The 22,900-nt window shown below is 42.7% G+C and overlaps 1 protein-coding gene and 1 long non-coding RNA gene across 7 annotated transcripts in view; one reads left to right on the top strand and one right to left on the bottom strand.

Annotated features, from left to right (window-relative positions):
• Positions 1–2,125, top strand: part of NPEPPS (aminopeptidase puromycin sensitive) — a 98,411-nt gene extending 96,286 nt beyond the window's left edge. For all 3 annotated transcript variants that reach the window (XM_032615899.1, XM_032615900.1, XM_032615902.1), the window contains one exon: positions 620–2,125. In XM_032615899.1, the coding sequence (XP_032471790.1) occupies positions 620–772 (153 nt within the window). In that variant the 3' untranslated portion in view covers positions 773–2,125. The remainder of the gene's footprint in view (positions 1–619) is intronic.
• A 7,119-nt stretch (positions 2,126–9,244) lies between these two features.
• Positions 9,245–22,838, bottom strand: LOC116745290. 4 transcript variants are annotated; one of them, XR_004347368.1, is made up of 4 exons: positions 22,412–22,838; positions 18,307–18,408; positions 11,606–11,692; positions 9,245–10,576 (listed from the first exon to the last, which is right to left on the bottom strand). It is a non-coding gene; the product is annotated as an uncharacterized LOC116745290 (long non-coding RNA). The 4 variants fall into 4 exon arrangements; XR_004347366.1 differs by having other exon boundaries at positions 22,442–22,838; XR_004347369.1 differs by lacking the exon at positions 18,307–18,408 and having other exon boundaries at positions 22,412–22,830.
• Between the last annotated feature and the right edge of the window lie 62 nt (positions 22,839–22,900).

Raw genomic sequence — 22,900 nt, 5'->3', positions numbered from 1 at the left:
GCAGCCAAAATGTGTTGAGTCCTTAACTACTCTGTGCCAAGTATTACGCTGTTTATATGGGTTGTTGTCTCTTCAATCTTCTGGAGTAAATATTTTCTCATAGATGAGAAAACATACTTAGAGCAGTTAACGTACTCAGTCACAGGATAGTACATGATGGAGCCTAGATCAAGTCCCAAGTCTGATTCCAAAACCTAGACTTCAAGTAGGTTTTTTAACCCCTGTGAGCCAGTTTCATCTGTAAAATGAAGTGATAAGACTGTCATTTAGATGAAGTAACTAACACAGGGGGCCTGGAACAGAGTAGGTCCTTGATATCAGTTCTTTTTTACTTTATTTTGCTGGTTGGACAAGGAACTTAAAAGAAAGGCCATAGGTTCTGTCTCTTTACTGTTAACTTTTAATTAGGTTGTAAGCATATAATATATTTGGAGGAGAATTCCTGTAGGCAGGTACAAGGAGCTGCTTGTTTTCTTTTAGCCTGGAGGTGGCAGTGGTAAATTTTCATGAGTGAAGCTTATGAACCCTTTATAGACAGTGGGTATTTTTTCAGAGCCTGTGATATTAGCTTCTTACTATTGCTGGTAATGATCCTACATTCTGGGTTGTTTTATACCAGGCTTTCTTCGAGAGTCACCCAGCTCCTTCAGCTGAGCGTACCATCCAGCAGTGTTGTGAAAATATCCTGCTGAATGCTGCTTGGCTAAAGCGTGATGCTGAGAGCATCCACCAGTACCTCCTTCAGCGAAAGGCCTCACCACCCACAGCATGAACCCGGAGCATGCCGCCACTGTGGTTCTGCTGCTTCATGCAGGGATAAGGTGGAGCGACCGAACAGCTGATTCATATGCCAAGAATTTGGAGTCTTCTTTCAAGCCAGTGGGGGTTGGACATTGAATGTAGTTAACTGGTTCCTGCTCACACTCCAGAATTAAATTCTATTGAAAAAGGAAAATCAGCAATTCAGCAAAAAAAATAAAAAATAAAAAAAATGTAAATATGATAGTAATAAAATAGAGCATAACGAAACTGTGAAACTTCCTGAAGCCTTGTCAGTGGTTAAAAGTATTTAACACTCTCCTGTTAATGACAGATGTTCTGTTTTTATAACCTACCAAAAGGAAACTAGAGGCTTCTGGGTAAAGAGGATTTTTGTGAAATGGGTTCTACAAGCAGCCTACAAACCAAGGGTAGTGTCCATTGCTGGGGATGATAAACATGAAAGGCTGATAGCTGGTATAACATAGAGTCTGTGCATAATTTCAAGTGGGTTTTTTTTTTTTTTTTTTTTTTGGCATGGGGACTGATCAGGAAGATATATTTTCCTGCATAACTCAATCTGAACCAAGGATTGTAGTTTTCCTCCTTGCTTTCCCTTCTGTGTGACCCCTTGGCAAAAAAAAAAAAAAAAAAGTTTAAAAAAAAAACCTATCCTGGTCTGGGTTTTTTCCTCCCCTAGTTCCATCCCCAACCCACCACCCCGGTGTCCTTCTTAGAGATAAAGAAATAATAAGGAAACATCTTTTATAGCCACATTAAATAAGAGAAACTGATATACATTATTTTTTTCTTTCTTTTTTAAGATGACTTTTAAGAACCCTGAAATGCATATAGGTGAGACAATAGAAACGAAAGGTTTTCATCCAGGCCTTTCTGAAGGAGTTACTCTGCTGAAAATGGTCTTAGTTGTCTGACAGGCCAACTGTTGAATCTCTTTATGACAGTATCAACACTGGCTTCTTCTGGTTCATTTTGGGCATGTAAGAAGTCATTGGTAACTGCTGCAGGGCCTATATATTAGTGGTAACTGGTTTTAAAAACAACAAAGACTATAAGCCTGTGTGTGCCACTCTGCTTCCACAGTGTATCCTACTAACAAGCCTCACCAACCTAATCCAGTACATTTTAAGTCTAAATCTCATTCCTTTCCTCTTTCCCTACCTTTTTTCTTTTCTTTTTCTTAAAAAAAATATTTTTGTGTGTTATTAACAGGAATTCATATTTGGTGTGGCTTAACTGTATTTCAGAAGGTCATCAGATTGTGAGACTGCTTCCTTGAAACATTTTTGTGCTATTGTTTTAAAAAAAATAATTAAAAAACAGTTGGCGTTAATAAAAATGTCAATGTGAAATTGATGTCCTGACGTCCTTTATTCTCTCTGATAAGCAACTAAAACCTTTCCTATCATTCAGTAGGATTATAAGAAGTTTTACTACCATAGGATTTTTCTGAGTCTAAGAAAATCCAGTTGCTGAATTCCTAATGAAGAGTACCTAACCAGAAAAATCTTAAGATTCCTCCTAAATTAGTTCTGGGTTAACTCAAAAGTCTCTTAGAGTCAGCATTCAGGAGTTAACTTGAGCCTGCCAGTTCCCATTTATTGAGGCTTCCTTTTATCTAGGCATGTGCCACCGGCAAAGCAGGGGCATCAAAAAGACTGAAAGAAATTCTGCTTTAATTAAAGAACTCACAATCAAATTCTGGAAAGAAGTTATTTTAGTTTCAGCATACATGCAAGTTTTGTGTATACTGGTTTAGCAGTTTGAATTACGTTGGGGAAGAGGTTGCGCTAGGTATCTTCCGCTTCCTCTTTAGAACTGCTTTTCATCCTGCTCTGCGTCCCAGGAGGTATTGACCCCCATGGACTGCATTAACAGGCTCCTTTGCCCTCTGACTTCCGGTTGTGTTGATCCAATTAGTAACACCCTCAGAAGATCAAAAGGCTGAGGAATGGATATTTAGTAGCTAGGGTGTTTATTCCCCTGGCTTCTAAATTGCCAGGTCACATAGGTTGTCTGAGTCCCTCTACCAAGGACTGCGACTCCTATCAGGCAGCCTCTCTAGCTTCTAGCTCCTTCTCTTTGGCCCTTCAGATCTAGGGATAGAAAGGACCACTCATTTACTAGCTCTGGATAACTCCATTATTCCTTGTTGGTTTCTCTGAACTCTGCCCATGTCTTTGTAAACAGTCCCTTTATTAAACCTTTCTCAAATTCCTCAGTTTTAGTGTATTCTGTTTTCTACTAATATCTTGATTGATCTGGGCACCACAGTCCTGATGCTTGGGGTCTCTAGAGGTCTTAGTCCGACATTTTGCATGTCAGATATTTTTGTTTTGTTTGGCCACACCACAAGGCTTGCAGGATCTTAGTTCCCCGACCAGGGATTGAACCTGCACCCTCGGCAATGAAAGCGCATTAACCACTGGACCGGCGGGGAATTCCCTGTCAGATGTTTTACTTTGTCTTCCAAATAGCTCCCTATCCTAGGTAATATACTCATCTTACAGATGAGAAAGCAGGCACCGAAAAATTAGGCAAAGTAGTTAAACAGCAAATGACTCTCAGTACTAGTGATCAACGCAAGCTTGCCAGACTGCAAAAACCTGTGTTCTCCCAGCTAACTGTTAGGTCTACACAATTAGAAGATCATACAGTCACACTGGACCCAGGCAATAGCTTTAGAGATATTCAGTCATTTTCCTTTTCCCTAATATTCTTTGGTTAAAATTTTTAGTGGAAATCAGAAGGTTGGAAAGAAAGATGAATGTGTTATTTCCTTACAGAGAATGTTATTTTATATTTTATTAATGGGAAGCAGTAAAGCCTTTTGGGACAGTGGGCAGTTGTGGGTGAATTCTTATCTTGCATTTTCTAAGGATGAATTTCAGGAAGCAAGGAACCTCGTTGAAAAGAATATCTCTGTAGTGTGCAATTTGGGGGGGGGGGGTAGGAGGGGTTTTATAGCTTTAAATCAAGTTTTCAACTCTATTATCCAAATGAGTCCTGGACTTGGAGCCACATTTGTAGGGTTAGTAATTTTTTTCTCAGCAAGAAAATAAAAAGCTGTGGGTAATAAATTTATAATTTTGAATCTATACTTACAGAATCTTTTTTTTTATAAATTTATTTTTATTTTTGGCTGCATTGGGTCTTCATTGCTGCGCACGGGCTTTCTCTAGTTGCGGCGAGCGGGGGCTACTCTTCGTTGCGGTGCGCAGGCTTCTCATTGCGGTGGCTTCTCTTGTTGCAGAGCACGGGCTCTAGGCACACGGGCTTCAGTAGTTGTGGCTTGCGGGCTCTAGAGTGCAGGCTCAGTCATTGTGGTGCATGGGCTTAGTCGCTCCGCGGCATGTGGGATCTTCCCAGACCAGAACTCGTGTCTCCTGCATTGGCAGGCGGATTCTTAACCACTGCGCCACCAGGGAAGCCCTACAGCATCATTTTTGACTCAATAATAAAATCAGCTGATGAGAATTTAATCTCTTCTTACTAAATACTAGTTTTAGGATCTCAGAGTTGTTGTTTTTAATAGGACTCTCTTTTGTGGTCATGGAAAATACCCACCCAAGATGGACCATGCCTTCTTGTACCAACCCGAGTGCAAGCGAAGTGGTTAAGGTGTTTGGTTTCCAGTGCAAGACTGAGACAGGAGACCCTGAGGTTAATGAAACATTGGGCCAAACAACTGCTTTCCCTAGGAACCCAAATCAGGTTGCTCTAACAGTACGATTGACGGCAAACGGTGATAGATGGCAGTGTCAGGAAAGTCAATTGGGTTCTTATGGCATTTGTAAAGAACTCTGCTCCTCTGATTTCGTTGCTGATATCTGGCACCTGTAGCTTTCACTACTGGTCTGATGCTGGGGTGGAATTAGCAAGAGAAGGAACACAGCTTACTATCATAATCTGGGCTTTCTCAGGAAGCTGCCAGCAGCTGCCAGCAGACATGTTATACACCAATTAAAATGACAACCAAGAAAGAAAGAAAAATTAAATCTTGCCATGGTTCGGCTGATCATACCAGTATGGTCCTCTGAGACATCCGCCTCCTCTCACCCCAAAACAACCTTAACTTTTATCGTAAATTTGACAAACTGTACAGGTATATTACATTACACTGCAATTTTAATCCACTCTAATTTATTAGGGGATTGATTATCTACCTTGTATAATACATACTAGTCTTATGGATATATAGTCTTAATGCTTATTAGACTGACAAAGAAATTAAGAAAACAGTATACTGAATGGCTGATGGTTTAATGGGAGAAGTCTCAAGACAACATAGAATACAAGATAATGGAGGAGAGGTGAAAAGAAACAGCTTATAAGAAAAAAATAAAAACATTTAAAATATTTGAGATGAATGAGGATGGGTGAGATGATTGTTGCTTTTCTAATAGGTCAGTTCCTTCGTCTATCAATGGAGCAGTTAAACTCAGGAGAATGTGAAGGGGTGTGGTAGGATGAAGTTAATGCTGTGGCCTTTACAAGTGTAAAGAAGTGCCTCCTGTATTCTTGTAACAATCCTAGAGTACATAGACTCTACTGGATAGACAGCGTAACAGAACATGGCTTATAGAAGATCTCTTGGCTACCAAATCTGGTCTCTCCCTGCCCCTGCTGACAATCTTATTTCCTGTAAATAGAAAGTTCTAGACCTGTGTGTCCAAATGCAGTAACCACTAGCCATATGCACTATTTAAGTTTAAATTAAATAAGAAATAAGTTCCTAAGCTGCGCTAGCCACATTTCAAGTGCCCAGTAGCCACCCATGGCTAGTGGCTACCATATTGGGCAGCACAGATATAGGTCATATCCATCACCAAAGAAAGTTCTATTTGAACTGTTCTATATCTAGTATATGCAAGTGTATTTTTTGTGTATGGTAGAAAATAATTACAGTCTGTGGCTTTTCTTTACCAACCTCATTGTAACAATTTGCTATTCATCTGAGAATACTGTATCCACTTAAAATTTTAATTCTGTTCACAAAATGTAATACAGATCCATTTTCCAAATTTTGAAGGGAAAAAAAAACCCTAGAAAGTGACTATCCCTTCCTATAAACCCACCTCCCAAAGACAATCATGATTAATAGATAACTTTGGGGCATATTCTTCCAGCTATGTTTTTGTTGTTGTTTTGCGGTGCACAGGCCTCTCACGGTTGTGGCCTCTCCCGTTGCGGAGCACAGGCTCCGGATGCGCAGGCTCAGTGGCCATGGCTCACGGGTCCAGCCGCTCGCGGCATGTGGGATCCTCCCAGACCGGGGCATGAACCCATTCCCCTGCATCGGCAGGCGGACTCTCAACCACTGCGCCACCAGGGAAGCCCTCTTCCAGCTATGTTTTTATACTTTATGCACTTAATTATTTTTGGTAACAAAGACAGGCTGTGCCCCTTTTGCCTATTCCCCTTTGTAACCAGTGCCACACATCTTCAGTCTTTGCCTTGTGACGCCAAGTGTGCCAGGCTCAGAACTGTGACCCCTGATGTCATGCTTTAAGTCATGGAGCTCATCACCAAAGATGACTTGAGAACAAAGTAACATATGGCAAATGCATACCCTGAGAGCATTTCTTCCTTGTTTAGATTCTTTGGTTCACGACTATTTTCCAGCCTGACTGCCTGACACTAAGTGCCAGTTTTGTGGAGTGCACATATTTGAGGAATGTGGCTTTAAGCTCTCAGGCTCAGTTAGTTTAAGCAGTTCATGTAATGAATTCGTTCAGTGTTCTTTCCTTACTGGAGACGTGAACTGCACTATATTTGGAACTACCATTTGCAACCTTATACGCCACTGCCTGGGTATTTAGCCACAAGTTTTGATCACCGTGAACTGGACTAAGGAAGTTATATGGTGACAGATTTCATAAAGACTGTGCTGAGGAGAGATGTAGCTGGCTTGAACACCTTCAGGGACTTCAGCTTGCTGCAGCTGTTGAAATGAGGCCATGCGTTCCTCCCACTGGACCCTGCTTACCTGCTTAATGCCTGCCTCGCCAGCTTGAGCAACTGTATTACTTCCACTCCTAGGCTTGCACCATTAATTTGGTAACTATACCTCACTGCTTCCAACAAGTGAAACACATGTGCCATCCAACTATAAATGACCCAGGTGTGCACCAAACCAAGACCTGAGATGCGAATAGTCAGAATAGCTTTCATTTTTTAAAAATAATCCTTTATTAAAAAAAATTTTAATAGATTTTATTAATTTATTTATGGCTGCGTTAGGCCTTCGTTGCTGCACGTGGGCTTTCTCTAGTTGCGGCGAGCGGGGTCGGGGGTGGGGGGGCTACTCTTTGTTGTGGTGCGTGGGCTTCTCACTGCGGTGGCTTCTCTAGAGCCGTGCGGGCTTCAGTAGTTGTGACTCGCGGGCTCTAGAGAGCAGGCTCAGTAGCTGTGGCGCACAGGCTTAGTTGCTCTGCGGCATGTGGGATCTTCCCGGACCAGGGCTCAAACCCGTGTCCCCTGCATTGGCAGGTGGATTCTTAACCACTGCGCCACCAGGGAAGCCATGAATAGCTGTTAATGTCCCTGTCATCTGTGATCCACCCTTGACTGCTCCAAAAGGATGCTGGGCAAAGGTTCTCATTGGTATGTGAGCATCACAGAAACAACAGAAGAGGTGAGAACAGCACCAGCCTTTTCTAGTCATTAATAAAGAATACAGTGTCACTGTGTTCTAACCTTACAACCTGCTATTAGATGTGGGAGGTGTGCATTTTGGTCACTCATCAAAGGATGCTGGTTATTGAAATATCAGAAGCAGCCTGTCAGAAAAGCCCCACAGCACTGGACTTGAAGGCAAGGTTTTGATGCATTAGTTCCATGGCAATGGAATCCAGATAGCAGACTCATTACAAAAGCTTTCAGAATGAAAGTATATTATACGATGCACTGAGACTATAGAATCAATTAAGGCAGATTTGGTTTCTGCCTCATGGAGCTTACAGTCCAGCAGGAACAAGAATTATTGAATGAGTAACTTGAAGTGTGATGAGTCTTTGGAATGGGAAGTGCCGGGGGGTATAAGAGGATATTAGTGGGGAGTCCAACATAGCCTCAATGTTCAGGAAAGGCTCCCGTGAAGAAATGGTGTTAAACTGAGACCCAAAAGATGAGTAGTTGCCAGCCAGGCAAAGAGGACAGGGAAAAAGTGTCCTATGTGGGAGAAACGGCACATGCAACACAAGGCCTATGGCTGGAGAGAACCTGACCTACTTAAGGAACTCAAAAGAAACCCAGAATAGCTGGAACAAAGAGAGGTCTTGGGAAGGTAGTGAAAGAGGGATCTGGAGAGGTAGGCAAGGCCCAGACTAGGGAGGGACTTAGGTCACGCTGAAGATTCTAAACTTTAGCTAAAGGACAATGGGAAACCATCAGTTTCCTTATCTGTAAAGTGAGAAATAATAATCTCAGAGTTACCAGGAAACAAAATGAGAAGAATGCAAGTGAAAGGTCTTGTAAGTTATAAAGCATGATAGGACTATTACTAACATTATGATAGTAGTAGTAGTAGTAATAAGCAGTGCTGCTTTCTTAAGTAACAGAAGTAACAGTTCAAATCTCCTAAGTGGGAATATGAAATTTTTTTTTTTTTTCTTTCTGACCGTGCCATGCAGCTTGCAGGGTCTTAGTTCCCCGACCAGGGATCAAACCCGTGCCCCCTGCAGTGGAAGTGAGGAGTCTTAACTACTGGCCCGCCAGGGAAGTCCCTGAAATAGTCTATAACATATAAAACTCTGACTGAAAGGAACTGATGGAAAGGTCAGAAGTTTATTTCAGTTGAAACTTCCAGTGTGAGGTTCACGAAGCCAGGCATGAGCTGAGCTGTTTGGAGCAGGGTCATGCCATTTATGGCCACACGTATTTCTCAACTCTGCACTGACTCTTCAATGCCACTTCCAGGAAAGATCAGTGTTCTGCCTCCTTCTCAAACCCACCAGAGCACAACGGCTGACACGTTCTTTCCCCTTCATTTCTTCCAGCCACAGCTGGGGCCCAGCATCTCCTAGGTCAGCTTTTGTAGAAGCTGTTCCCAAAACATTACACTCTTCTGAGCTCTTCACAGCAAGATAATTATCCCAGCTAGCACCTGCATTACATTTTAGGAGAAATTCAACACCTTTCCAAATCTGTGATGTTTTATTCTACAGCGGTTCTGTAAAGTAGGCACAAACGAATCTCACAGAAATGATGCGAAATTGGGGGCCCTCCTCTCCTGTCTGACCGGCAGATAGGCTACCAGGAGAACTTAATGGTTCATTTTAGGCCATTTCCTCTCTGCCTGCAACACATTAAACTTTACCCAAGGACAGAAGGGCAGAGCTTGTGCAGATGCAGGCATTTGATTTAGGCCCCATTAACCTCTTCCCAGCCCTGGCCAAACAAACCAGACACAATTCTTCCCCAGAGCTACCTACCATAAATGCTCCACAGTACCACACACCAGAGGTTGCAAACTTGTATTTTGTCTTTGATTTACACAATGCCTTTTAAATCTTTGAAAATTTAAATGCCAGCTTTAAAAAATCATGGTATTTCACACAGAAATCCAGATTTCCAGCTTTTCTTTTTTTAAAAAAAATTTTATTGGAGTATAGTTGACTTATAATGTTGTGTTAGTTTCAGGTGTATCTAGTTTTTCTTGAAAAATCGTAAGATCTGACATCGATGTCTGGAGCTGAGTACAGACTTATGACCAGCACACTCTACCACAGTCCCCACTCTGACTAGATCCTTTATGAAGGTCCCATGACAGGCCCAGAATATCTGAGTTTGTGCACCCACCCCTGTACAGACCACGTATCATGAATACCGAATCCCTCCTTTGTGACCCTTTCATATGCACAGGGCTTACTCTGTTTGCATGCAACTTTGGGAATGCTTTGGAGACCTTTATGTAGATGAGAAAACAAGCCTTGGCCACTCCAGTCCATCTCTGGTGGATCTTAATTATTTGCAGCTATTTCCCGAGGGTAAAGGTAAAAAGCTTTATTCTACCAGACTTCTCATAGGCCACTCCTTTCTGTTGTCTCCTCTGTTCCATTCTGACCCCTTTGTTCATTCATTAGAAATTCAGAACTTTTTTTTTTTTTAATACTTATGAAGGTGCTGGGACAGTGGCCTCAAATCATTTTTGGAATGAGATGGAGAACTTAAAAAATGCATTACTGGAATCGCACTTCCAAGTATATATCCAAAAGGACTGAAAGCAACATCTCAGAGAGATACGTGTACACCCATGCTCAGTGCAGCATTATTCATGATAGCTAAAAGGTGGAAGCAACCTAAGTGTCCGTTGATGGAAGAACGGATCAACAAAATGTGCTACAATGTAATACTGTTCAGCCTTAAGGGAGGAAATGTATCAACCTTGAGGACATATGCTAAGTAAAACGAGCCAATCAGAGAGAGACACATACTGTGTGATTCCACTTACAGAAGGTATCTAGAGCACTCAAATTCATAGAGACAGAAAGTAGAATGGTGGTTGCCAGGGGCAGGGGTGAGGGGAAGAAAGTAGAGAGTTGTTCAATGGATATAAAGTTTCAGTTTTGCAAGATGGGTAAGTTCTAGAGATTTGTTACACAACCATGTGACTATACTTAACACTACTGAACTATACACTTAAAAATGGTTGATGGTAATTTTTTTTAACCACAGTTTTAAAAAAAGTATTTTAATGCGTCACTGGTTGTCAGGAGACCTGAGTTCTGCTAGAGGCTCCAACGCTGACTTGTGCGACCTTCGGCAAGGCACTCTCTGGAACTCAGGTCGTCGTCTGCAAAATGGGACGGTAGAAGAGAGAATACTGAAAACACCAACCTCAGTATGGGGCAGACGGATGTGACAGTGTGTGAGCAACGGAAGGCTCTGCTAGTATTAGATGTGGTCATCAACTCAAATTGCGGTCTCTTGTGGTGACTTAAAATTAGATTAAAAAAAAAAAAATCGAAGGTCTGTGTCAAGTGCCAGAACCTTACAGACAAGAGCCTGCCCTCAAACTGCTCACTACTGGAAAAAAACTAGAAAAAAATTTACAATATAATGTGTCACACGTCAGCCTAACATATGCCAGATTCAAATACATAGCACTTAACTTCCCTATTTAATGGGATGAAGGCTGGGTATACACTACATGTTGTTTGGATAAATCAAAAGTCTCAAATTAGTTAGAACACAAGTTTAAAGCTTGATAATCTTTTCAAGGTGTTTAGTCTAAAAAAGAAAAAAATGTGTGTGTGTATTGCTTAGACTCATTTTTTACTGATATTTTAATTCAACAATTAATTTAATCTATTAATGTATTAATTTACTAATTGAATTTAATTAACTTAACTCCCATTTAAAGAAAAGAAGCCCTGGGTAGTTGGAACAAACAGCACTCCTGGCTGGAATGCAGTCTACAAAGGAAAGCCCACAAGTGCTGGGGTTGGTGGAGATCAACATCCATACTCTGTTGACACAATTACGCCTCCATAAATATTATCCACAGCCAAGCTAGTCTACTATGATTAAGCTTTGTTTCTTTCTCAGTTTTTTAAAACATTTTTTTCCTGGAGTTAATCATTAATTCAAAACAAAAAAAATTTTTTTTTGGCTTAGTTTTCCATGTCCCTATAATGAATTTATTATTCTCCACCATCACCAGAAGTGTAAATTTTTCCTCTATTCATTCCATCTGATTTCTTGGAGACATCCCTTCTGTCCTCCTGCCCCAGTCCTGATTACTCTCAAAGGCCTGCAGCCAGGTTATGTCACCCTGGGATTTCCTTTCATCATCATCTTGAAGATTCTCTTCATTTCTCACCTCTGTTGAATATCCTGTTTCCAGGATCACGTCTTCTTGTTTCTTGATTTATTCTTGTTTTGGTGTACCACATCCTCCAGACGTTTCCTAAGAAAGGGTACATGGGTAGGAAGTAAAATTTTTAAAGATTTCACGCATCTGAAAATATGCCTACTTTACTGAATTCACAATTTGGCTAATTCATAAAGTTAGAGGTCATAAATAATTCGAAAGCATTCCTCCACCATTCCAGCATGGCTGATGGGAAGCATGGTACCATTCTGACGGCTGTTCCTTTGAACGTTAACTGCTTTTTCTCTCAGAATTTTTTAGTAACCTTCCTCTATTTACTCAATGACCTGAAATTTCTGGGTTTTTTTCCATCCATTATGTTGGGCACTCAGTGGGCTTCTCATTCTGGAGATGTAGGCCATTTAGTTTCGACTTGATTTCTTGAATTATTCCTTCAATGCTGCTTTCCCTCCACTTTTCTCTATTTCTCTGTAACTCCTCTTAGTTGAATGTTAATCCTCCTGGGCTACTTCTAGCTTTTAAAAATCTTTTCATGCCAATTTTCCAGGTTACTTTTTGGGGGAGGGCCAGGCTGCGCAGCCTGTGGAATCTTAGTTTCCCAACCAGGGATCGAACCCAGGCCCTTGGCAGTGAAAGCGCAGTCCTAACCACTGGACCGCCAGGGAATTCCCCAGCGTTTTTTTTAAAGAAAGGATATTTTCTCAACTTTATCTGCCAACTCTTTGATTGAAGTTATTGGTTATATTAAGATCTGTTTTATTCTTTTAATATACATACGCTTCTGTTCTTATTTCTTGGACATAACATCTCCACATCTGAGAATATTTATCATCCTTTTATAAATTTATTTTTATTTATTTACTTTGTGCTGGGTCTTTGCTGTGGCACATGGGCTTTTCATTATGGTGTGTGGGCTAAGTTGCAGTATCTGGGATCTTAGTTCCCCGACCAGGGATCGAACCCGGGCCCCCTGCATTGGGAATGTGGAGTCTTAGCCACTGGACCACCAGGGAAGTACCTATCTTTTTTTTTTTTAATATTTATTTTTGGCTGCACCGGGTCTTAGTTGCAGCATGCAAACTCTTAGTTGTGGCATGCATGTGGGATCTAGTTCCCTGACCAGGGATTGAACCCGGGCCCTCTGCATTGGGAGCTCAGAGTCTTAGCCACTGGACCACCAGGGAAGTCCCCTATCATCTTTTTAAGTTATACTTTGTTTTGTTCTGGTCTCTGTGCTGTTTCTGTATCCTCTAAGTTCCTTTGTTCTTGTTTGTTTGTTTGGTCTTTGTTTTTCATGTCAGAGATTTTCTTCAACTACCTGGTAATCTCTGACAGTCCACTCATGTTTAAGACTGAGGCACTAAAGTTTTCTGGAAGCTCTGTGTTCTGAGACAGGGCTTTGCAGTTGGGCATTACTATAGTGAGTTGACTTTCACTTGGGACTCTCAGCTCTTAGTGGGTTGAATAGTGTCCCCTCCAAAAGATATATCCACATCCTAATCCCCATAATCCGTGAATGTGACCTTATTTGGAAAAAGGGTCTTTGCAAATGTAACTAAGTTAAGGATTTTGAGATAAGACCACCTTGGATTATCTGGGTGGGCCCCAAACCCAATAACAAGTGTCTATAAGAGATAACACAGAGGAGAGACAGAGAGAAGAGGAGAAAGTTATGTGAAGATGGAGGCAGATTGGAGTGATGCTGCTACATGCCAAGGAACACCTGGAGCCACCAGAAGCTGGAAAAGGCAAAGAAACGCTCCCTAGAGCCTCCAGAGGGGACGTGGCCCTATTGACATGTTTTCAGACTTGATTGATTTCAGACTTCTGACTTCCAGAACTGAGAGAGAATAAATTTATTTTGTTTTACGCTACCAAGATTTTGGTAATTTGTCATAACAGCCCTAGGAGACTAATACAGTATCTATAGGTATTTCTTCTTGAGCTGGTCAGTTTTCCCAAAGGATCCTCCAATCTACTGATTGTAGGGTAATAGCCTGGCTAGGAGAATCTTAGGGCCAAGTGTGACAAGGGGGCCAGGTCGCACCATCTGTTATGTAGGCTTGTTTCAGCTATGCTTAGCATCCCAGAGTTCAGATTCTTTCTAGATTAGATTAACCTTTCTTTCTTTTTTTTAAAAAATAAATTTATTTATTTCTGGCTACACTGGGTCTTCATTTATGCACATGGGCTTTCTCTAGTTGTGGTGAGCAGGGGCTACTCTTTGTTGTGGTGCGCGGGCTTCTCATTGCGGTGGCTTCTCTTGTTGTGGAGCACCGGCTCTAGGTATGCGGGCTTCAGCAGTTGTGGCACGCGGCCTCAGTAGTTGTGGTGCGTGGGCTTAATTGCTCTGCGGCATGTGGGATCTTCCTGGACCAGGGCTCAAACCTGTGTCCCCTGCATTGGTGGATTCTTAACCACTGCACCACCAGGGAAGTCCCTAGATTAACCTTTCAACAAGGTGTATTAATCGTGTTTTAAAAAATTTTCTGTATTTGACATCTTGGGGCTTTGCTAGCCCTGGACAGACTGGCCCTCCCAACACTAGCCAGTTCTTAGAGATAGTAAACCATTCTCCTGCCAGTGCACCTTTTATATATAAACAACCGATCCAAAACCCTTACTCCAACCACCTATTTTATCAGGCTCTCACAATTAGAGTCACTATTCCTCTGCCCTCATCACCCCAGGGCCAGATACCAGACAACTAGAGATAGTCCCTATGCCCCAATGTCCACTGAAATTATTAAACTAGCCAATCCTGAGCCTGCTTACCCAGCTTCACCTGTTCCTTCCTGTGGAAGCCAAAATAAAGGCTGTGGCCAAGTTGTATATCCATACAGTGGAATACAACAAAAAGGAATGAACTATTGCTATGTGCAACAATGCTGATGAATCTCAAAAAAAACAAAACAAAACACTGAGCAAAAGAAGCTAGGCACAAAGAGTATATGCTGCATGATTTATTTATAGAATTCTTTTTTTTTTAAATTTTTTGGCCACGCCAGGCAGCATGTGGGATCTTAGTTCCCTGACCAGGGATCAAACCTGTGCCCCCTGTGTTGGAAGCACGGAGTCTTAACCACTGGACCACCAGGGAAGTCCCTAGAATCCTTTAAAAATGTAAAAGAAAGATGGCAGAAAGCAGACTGTGGTTGTAAGATAGAGGGTTGACTGCAAAGGGGCATAAGCTGTGGTACTGGTAAACTGGTTCTAAAAAAAATTTTTTTTTTTTTTTTGCGGTACGCGGGCCTCTCACTGTTGTGGCCTCTCCCGTTGCGGAGCACAGGCTACGGACGCGCAGGCTCAGCAGCCATGGCTCACAGGCCTAGCCACTCCGCGGCATGTGGGATCTTCCCGGACCGGGGCACGAACCCGTGTCCCCTGCATCGGCAGGCGGACTCTCAACCACTGTGCCACCAGGGAAGCCCCTATACTAATTTTTAACACAACCTGACAATGAGTTGAACCAATTTAAAATTCTTGAAAGTACATTTTTTGGTGGGGGGGCTAACAAAAATGTTACATAATAATACTTCAATTTTCATTTAAAATTGAACTACGTTGAGAAGTATGCCAATATTTCAGTGGTGGATATAATTTGGGATTACAGGTGATTTCTGCTTAACTCTTCATGCTTTTCAAACTTCTCCAGTGAGAAGCATGTATTACTTTGATAATTAGAAAAAGAACAAAGGAAGAAAATAAAGAAGGATTGAATAAATGAAAGGAGAAAACGGCTGAGGGTGTTTGGTCTGTCTCCAGACTCTTTGACAAACACAGAACCGGGCCGGGGTAAGACTAGACAATCTGCTCCACTTCCTTCACATCTCTTGGAGGCCCTCCTAACTCAGGATCCAGGAAGCTTTTATCTCTATATTCCTGCCTTTTTTCTTCTTCTTCCTTCTCTCTATGTCCCCAGTACTGAGTCCCTTTCTGCTTTGGGGTGGGGGGGATACAATGTTTTAAAAAACCACCTATTGGGACTTCCCTGGCAGTCCGGTGGTTAAGACTCCGCGCTTCCAATGCAGGGGGCAAGGATTCGATCCCGTGTCGGGTAACTAAGATCCCACATGCCATGCAGCATGCCCCCGGTACCCCAGCCAAAATAAAATCACCTATTTTCAGAAAATAGTTTATAGAAGCTTGGTTGTGCCAGGTGCTGCAGGGCCCTTGCCCTTGAGCTTGCAAATCATTCTCCAGACTTTCTCCCTACCCCTTTCCCTTGATTTTTAAAAACTAATTTTTTAAATATATTTTTTGATCAAAAAAGTAATACTTGTTCGCTGAAGAAAACTTGGAACACACAGAGAAGAATAAAAAATGAATATAGGGCTTCCCTGGTGGCGCAGTGGTTGGGGGTCTGCCTGCCGGTGTGGGGGGTGCGGGTTCGTGCCCCGGTCCAGGGGGATCCCACGTGCCGTGGAGCAGCTGGGCCCGTGAGCCGTGGCTGCTGGGCCTGCGCGTCCGGAGCCTGTGCTCCGCAACAGGAGGGGCCGCGGCAGTGAGAGGCCCGCGTACCGCAAAAATAAAAAAAAAATAAAAAATAAAAAAAATCATCTGTAATCCTACCACCCAGAGACAGCCATTATTAACATTTGGTTTATACATTCCCAGTCCTTTCCCTATTCATGAATACACAGGTATAATACATGCTTCCCTTCTTTGAACCAAACAGGACATCTATGTGCAATCTGCAAAACTTTTTGAGGTATACCATACAGTCAGTGCAAAAAATGCATGACTCTTAGGTGTACCTCTTGATGAATTTTCCACATAAATACCTACAATATTTTAACTTATTTTCTGTACTTCGCAATCTACTATGAACATCTCCCACATGATTAAATTATCTTCTACAGCATAATTTTTTTTTTTTTTGCAGTACGCGGGCCTCTCACTGCTGTGGCCTCTCCTGCTGTGGAGCACAGGCTCCGGACGTGCAGGCTCAGCGGCCATGGCTCACAGGCCCAGCCGCTCCGTGGCATGTGGGATCTTCTCAGACCCGGGCACGAATCCATGTCCCCTGCATCGGCAGGCGGGCTCTCAACCAGGGAAGCCCTACTGCATAATTTTTAATGGCTAACTACAATTATAATAGTCCATCATACTAATGTATTGTAACTTATTTAACCAATCCATCACTGTTGGGTATTTGGGTTGTTTTCAGTTGTTAACCACTGCAGTAGTTTCCTATCACTACTGTAACAAATTACTACACTTAGTGCTTTGAGCAACACAAATATATTCTCTTACAGTTCTGAAAGAAGTCTAAAATGGGTCAGCAGAACCGTGTTCCTTCTGGAAGCCCTAAGGCAGAATCTGTTCCTTGCCTCTTCCAGCTTCCAGAGGCTGCCAACATTCCCTGGCTCATGGCTCCACATCACTCAGGCTTTTACCTCTGTCATCACATCTCCTTTTCTGACTCTTATCCTCCTGTCTCCTTCTTCTAAGGACCTTTGTGACTACACTGGGTCCACCCAGACAATCCAGGATAATCTCCCCATCGCAAAATCGTTAATTTAACCACAGCTGCAAAGTCCCTTTTGCCAGGTAAAGTAACATATTCTTGGGTTCCAGGGATTAGCACATGGACATCTTTTGGGGAACATTATCCAGACCACCATAGCTATGAACAGTCCACTCTCCCACTTCTTTTTCTACCTCTGCTCTTCCTTCTTTTCTCCCTCTCACTTTTAGTGCCTACTAGTTTGTAACCCCATTTCCAGTTCCAAAATCTTTTCCTTTTCTTTCTCTCTTTATAGAATGTTAAGACATAATTTATCCTTGGGAGCTCAGTGACTGTTTCTGATCTATTGACTTCTAACTTCTTTCCCAAGCACCAGCCTTTCTCCCAAATCCCAATCAAGAATGTACAGTTTCTGGGAATCCCCTGGTGGTCCACTGGTTAGGACCCAGAGCTTCCACTGCCGGGGGCCCGGGTTCAATCCCTGGTCAGGCAACTAAGATCCGTTAAGCTGGACGGCCCAGCCAAAAAAAAAAAAAAAAAAAAAATGTACAGTTTCCCTTGATTGTCCCCTTATGACATGAAAGACTAAACGCTTCTAAAACTGGATACACACGACCCCTCCCCTAACCTCTACCCCACCTTCCTGCACCAACTCAGCTCCTATACATGATCTTGTTTTTAAAATGATTACTCTCAAAAATACTCAAGGCTGGAGACCTATGACTCACCTTTCATTCTTCTCTCTCCTTTGTCTCTAATCAGCTGCTAAATCCCATCAATTATTGTGACTTAGCATTCCTCTAATATTCACCTAATATCTTGGATGTTGCTAGAGTGTGGAATCAGAGGATTTTCTCCCCATCCAAACCATACTGGTTGTATGGGGGTAGATTATCCTCTCCTCCAGGAAGCCCTCTTTGACTGCCCCTTTCTGGGATACCATCTCCCCCTTCTAGAGAAAAAAACCCATAATTAAGTGTCCACTATGCGCTCAGCTTTTCAACCATCTTAAAATTTAATCTTTAAAGTATGGTTTTAATGTTTACAAATGAGGAAACTGAGAAGCTAAGTAACTTATGCAAAGTAACAGAGCTAGCAGATGGCAGAACTTGGAACCCCAGCCTGACCAACTCCAATGCCAAGCTTTTTGCCTCTATTCCACATGACCTCCCTGGAGTTAATGCCCATGGTTTAAAACTTGCCTGTTCATTAAAATCACCTGGCGGAAGGAGTTCCCTGGCGGTCCAGTGGTTAAGACTTCACCTTCCGGTGCAGGGGGTGTGGGTTTGATCCCTGGTCGGAGAGCTAAGATCCCACGTGCCTTGTGACCAAAAAACCAAAACATAAAACAGAAGCAATATTGTAACAAATTCAATAAAGACTTTAAAAATGGTCCACATCAAAAAAAAAACAAAAAACAAAAACAAAAAACCCTTAAATAAATAAATAAATAAAATCACCTGGGGGACAGATTCTGAAGCCCCACACCAGAGCTACTAAGATTCTCTGAAGGTGGAGCCCAAAAATCTATTTTAAAAATTTCTATACTCACCATATGACATATTTTATTATTTATTACTAATTAGTATGCTTAAAATACACGCTTTATTCCACCAACTAGGGGAGGAAGTACTGTCCTATTCATCTTTGTGACCCATCCAGCGCCTTTGTAGAACAGGCACTCAAAAATATCTGCTGGTTATTTAAATGCTAAATAAACTATGAGGTATACTGTGAGCTACACTGTGGTAATTTTCAGAGGATAATAATAATAACAGCTAGCACTTACTGAACCCCCATCATATGCCAGGCCCTCACTGTTCTAAGAAATTTACAAGTATTAACTTCTCAGGACTTTACAATAATCCTACAAGGCAAGATCAGGACACAATTTGCAGGGCCCCTTGTTCAAAAATTATTAAGAATTTCCACATGGTGACAGCAGAGCATTAAACCAAGTGAGGGGCCAGCATTTCTAAGCACCTGTGTGACTGTATAGGTCTCACACCTATAAGCCAACCCTGGCTAAAACTATTATCTCCATTTTACAGATGAGGAAACTGAGACACAAAGATATCAAATAAGCATTCCCAGTATCACACTGTTAGTAAGTGAAGATATAAATGTGTACTACCTTAGTTGTAGAAGGCTTCATTGCAAACTCTATATTTACAAAGTTCTCCAGTCCTTCAAGGTTCAGCTCAAAGCCCCCTTGTCTACTAAGTACTCTCACAAGTCAGGAAAAAAATCCCTCCTCCTCCTCTGGTATTTTAGCTCCATGACAGCATTTGGTTTGAACCTTTCTATGGACTTCATCACATCCCCATGTTATACCTGAAATAACCTGGGAGGTGGGGGGTACATAGAATAAATTCACGTAGTTGAATGAATGAACAAAGAAACAAACTTGTGCATGACCTGAAGACTGGGAGAGCTGAGGAGGGAACCTAGGCAGGGGACAGGCCTAGGATAGTGCTGAGCACTTACGCAGGACGAAACTATATGACCGGCTTGATTGGACCAATGGTACACATGGGCCCTAGTGTGGATAACACTGGGAGACGGTGAGGTTAAGTTTTAAAGCGCCTTTTTCAAAGCTAGACCATCACTTCTCACGGGACACAAGGACGAGTTGCATGTACCCCTCTGAGGTCAGCCAGCTTTGCTCAGGAGGAAAAGGCATCAGGTCATAGCATGATTGCTTCTCCCCTCGCAGCCAGTCTCCTCACGCATAAGCACCATGGGTTAGTGGGGGGACTGAGCCGGAGAATGCCATCTGATCTCAACCATTCACCAAGTCATCGTTTAACAGATACTGGTGAACATCTCCCGTCATAAGACACTTGCACCGAGCACTTTCCCAACTCCCATTCATGCTCAGATCACCCAATGGTATGGCAGAGATTCTCCCATTTCACAAGACTAAGACGTCAAGTAACTTGCTCAGGATCAGAGAGCAGGAAGTGGCAGAGTAAGACTGAAATCCACTTTCTTTAATTTCAGAATTTGTTCATTGGACATGAATATTCCTGTTATAGAGAATAGCATATTAAAACCCATGGACTCCATACATAGCTCAAGAAATACAACCTGAAGCCCCTGTGTACCTCTCCACATTCACTAAACCACATGGCCTCCAATTCCTCCTACTTGGGAAACACTGCAAATGGCATCACCATCCGGAAATCTAGCAGGCACCAGTGACACCTCCCTCTCCTTCCAATCAATTACCAAGTTCAATACCTATCTCTATTTCCACTATTCCTTCTACCTTTCTCCTTTCTACAAGTATCAGCTCATATCTGGATTATTGCAATGGCCTCCTAACTGGTTTCCTTGCATCTGCTCCTCTCTTTCCAGTCTTAATCTTCACATTGCAACCAAAGACCTTTTTAAAACCTTTGAGTAGCTGCCCTCTGGTCTTAGGATATAGACAAAAGCATTGGCCTGTGAGGCTCTCACATGGTCTTTCCCTTACTCAACACTCTAGCTTTGTCTCAATTCCTTGTTCCCTGTATTTTGGGTGTGCCGGCTTTCTTGCAGTTTCTTATAACCCCTGAGCTCCCTCCCACCACAGGGCGTTTGCACATGTTTGTTCTTCCCTTCTCCACCTGAATTAACTCTTCCTTTCTCAAGTACGCTTTCCCTGAGCCTCCTGGCTGGGTCATTCTTTGGTATCTCTCACTTTTACAACTTTACATCTGTTTGTGAGATTAACTGATTAAAGTCTTTCTTCCCTAATAGGCCAAGGGCCAAGAACCACTCACTTCGTACAAAATACATGCTAAATAGATAATAGCCAATGTATATACAACATATACAAGATGCCAGGCAGTGTTAGCTCTTAACGTGTATCAACTCACTAAGACCTCCTAAAAGTTGTGTATGAGGCAGGTACAATTATTAGCCCCACTTTACATAAAGCAAAGAAAATCACACAAGCTTAGAAGTGACAGAGTTGGGTTATGAACTCAGGCAGTCAGTTTCTGGAATCTCAGTGCTAAGCACTCACATTATCGCGCCCAGTAGCATCTGCTGAATGCATGACAGCGTTGGCTGTTTTTGATAGGGACTACAAAGCACCTATCTTAGCTCAACTAAAAACTCATTTCAGTTGGCTGTGGTAAGGACCTTATGTTTGACTGGAACTTTGCTGCAAAACATTGATCTTCCCAGCATTTTATTCCAGCTACTTTAAAAATCCATTTCCCCTCACTGGTAGTATCATGACCGATGTTGAGCAGAGGAGGTGTCTCAGCAAACTGATAAGAGGACAGGAGAAACTTGGCTTGGAGTGAAACAGAACTGCGGATCATTTGTAGTATGGGTAATACTCATAAAGACAATACAAAGATTTTGATGGACGTCATCTCAATCTTCATTGATTCCTAATAAAGTTACACACACAGGGCAGTTCTTCATCAGCTGATAGATGAAGCAAAAGGCTGAGATTAAAAGGACTGCTAAGCCACAGGAAATCAACTAGTCACAGGATGGGTAAGGAACGGTGTCCCCACACTTCCAGCTTTAGAACTCCAGATATTTCTGGCAGAGAAAGATCTCGTCTTCCTTTAAGGAATAAAGGTAGCTGGCCAACCTTTCCTAATTCTTTTTTTGTGTGTGCGCTGTGTGGCTTGTGGAATATCAGTTCCCCAGCCAGGGGTTGAACCCAGGCCACGGCAGTGAAAGCGCGGAATCCTAACCACTAGACCACCAGGAAACTTCCTAACTCTTGGTTGGAACTTCTCAACAAGGACAGAGTTGCTCTTAGGTTTTCCCAGTATGGCTAGAGTAGGGCAATTTTTCCACAAGCTGAAGCTATATGGCAAAGAGCTCTATAAGCTAGCTGCATCCAATTAACCCTAGATCAATATGGTGAAAATGTAACAATTCTGGAAATTCTTCACCTGGAGCCCCTGTACCAATGTAAGGGGAAGTCAAGAAACTGCACGCACATTTTCTTTATGTTCATTTTGCTAAGAAAAGCTTTCATTAGTTTCTTTGAGGGCTTACAACTAAAACTAAGAACCACGATCCTTTATGCCTGTACACACATTCTTTCTGGTTCAGGTTGCGCCTTTATAAAAGGGCCACGTTCGCAAGATGAAACATTTCTATTCTTTCCAGTACCTAATAGCTATGAATGGGAGTGTAAGAGGAATCCAACTGTCCAAACCACGTAAGTTAGACCTTACAACAGCACAGGCCTCAAATTATAAATAGGTCTAAAGTAACTGTATTAGCATTCACCTCCTTGGAGGAGATGCGTGTAAGGCCAAGAGCAGTCAGGAGCGCTTGAGACCAGTCCCAGTAAGGCCACTAACCGGCTGAGTAATCTTGGACAAGGTGCATACCCTCTCTCGGCTTCAGTTTCCACATCTGCAAATTGGAAGTTGAACCGCATGGTCTTCAAGGTCCTTCCCAGCCGAAAGCCTGGTACCTAGTAGGCCTAGCCATTAAAGCAGCTTCCTGTGGGCGCGGGGCAGGGTTTTAACGGTCCCCCCCCTCCCCCGCTCGAGCCCGCGAAACCCTCTTCAACACGCCCCTCGGAGTGACTGCGCTTTCCCAACCGCAGCCCGGACACGGCTCCGCCCCTTCCCGGGGGCGTCCCGTCGTGCACTGCGCCGGGCTTCTAAAGCGGTGGGGCACCTCCCGCCTTTCCGAGGCCCCGACCCCAAACTCCTCTCCCCAGTTTTTTAGGGTGCCCTATCCTATCAACGTCTAGTATCCCAGCCAATCAAGCAGGCCCGGAGTCTTACCTTCTGTCCACCCTCCTCCCAGCGCTCCTACGGCCTCAGCTCACGGCCTTTACC

Source organism: Phocoena sinus, chromosome 20 (assembly GCF_008692025.1).
Source record: "Phocoena sinus isolate mPhoSin1 chromosome 20, mPhoSin1.pri, whole genome shotgun sequence".
In the NCBI taxonomy this organism is placed as follows: Eukaryota; Metazoa; Chordata; class Mammalia; order Artiodactyla; family Phocoenidae; genus Phocoena; species Phocoena sinus.
Note: the sequence above shows the minus strand (reverse complement) of the source record. Positions and strands in the feature narration are given on the sequence as shown.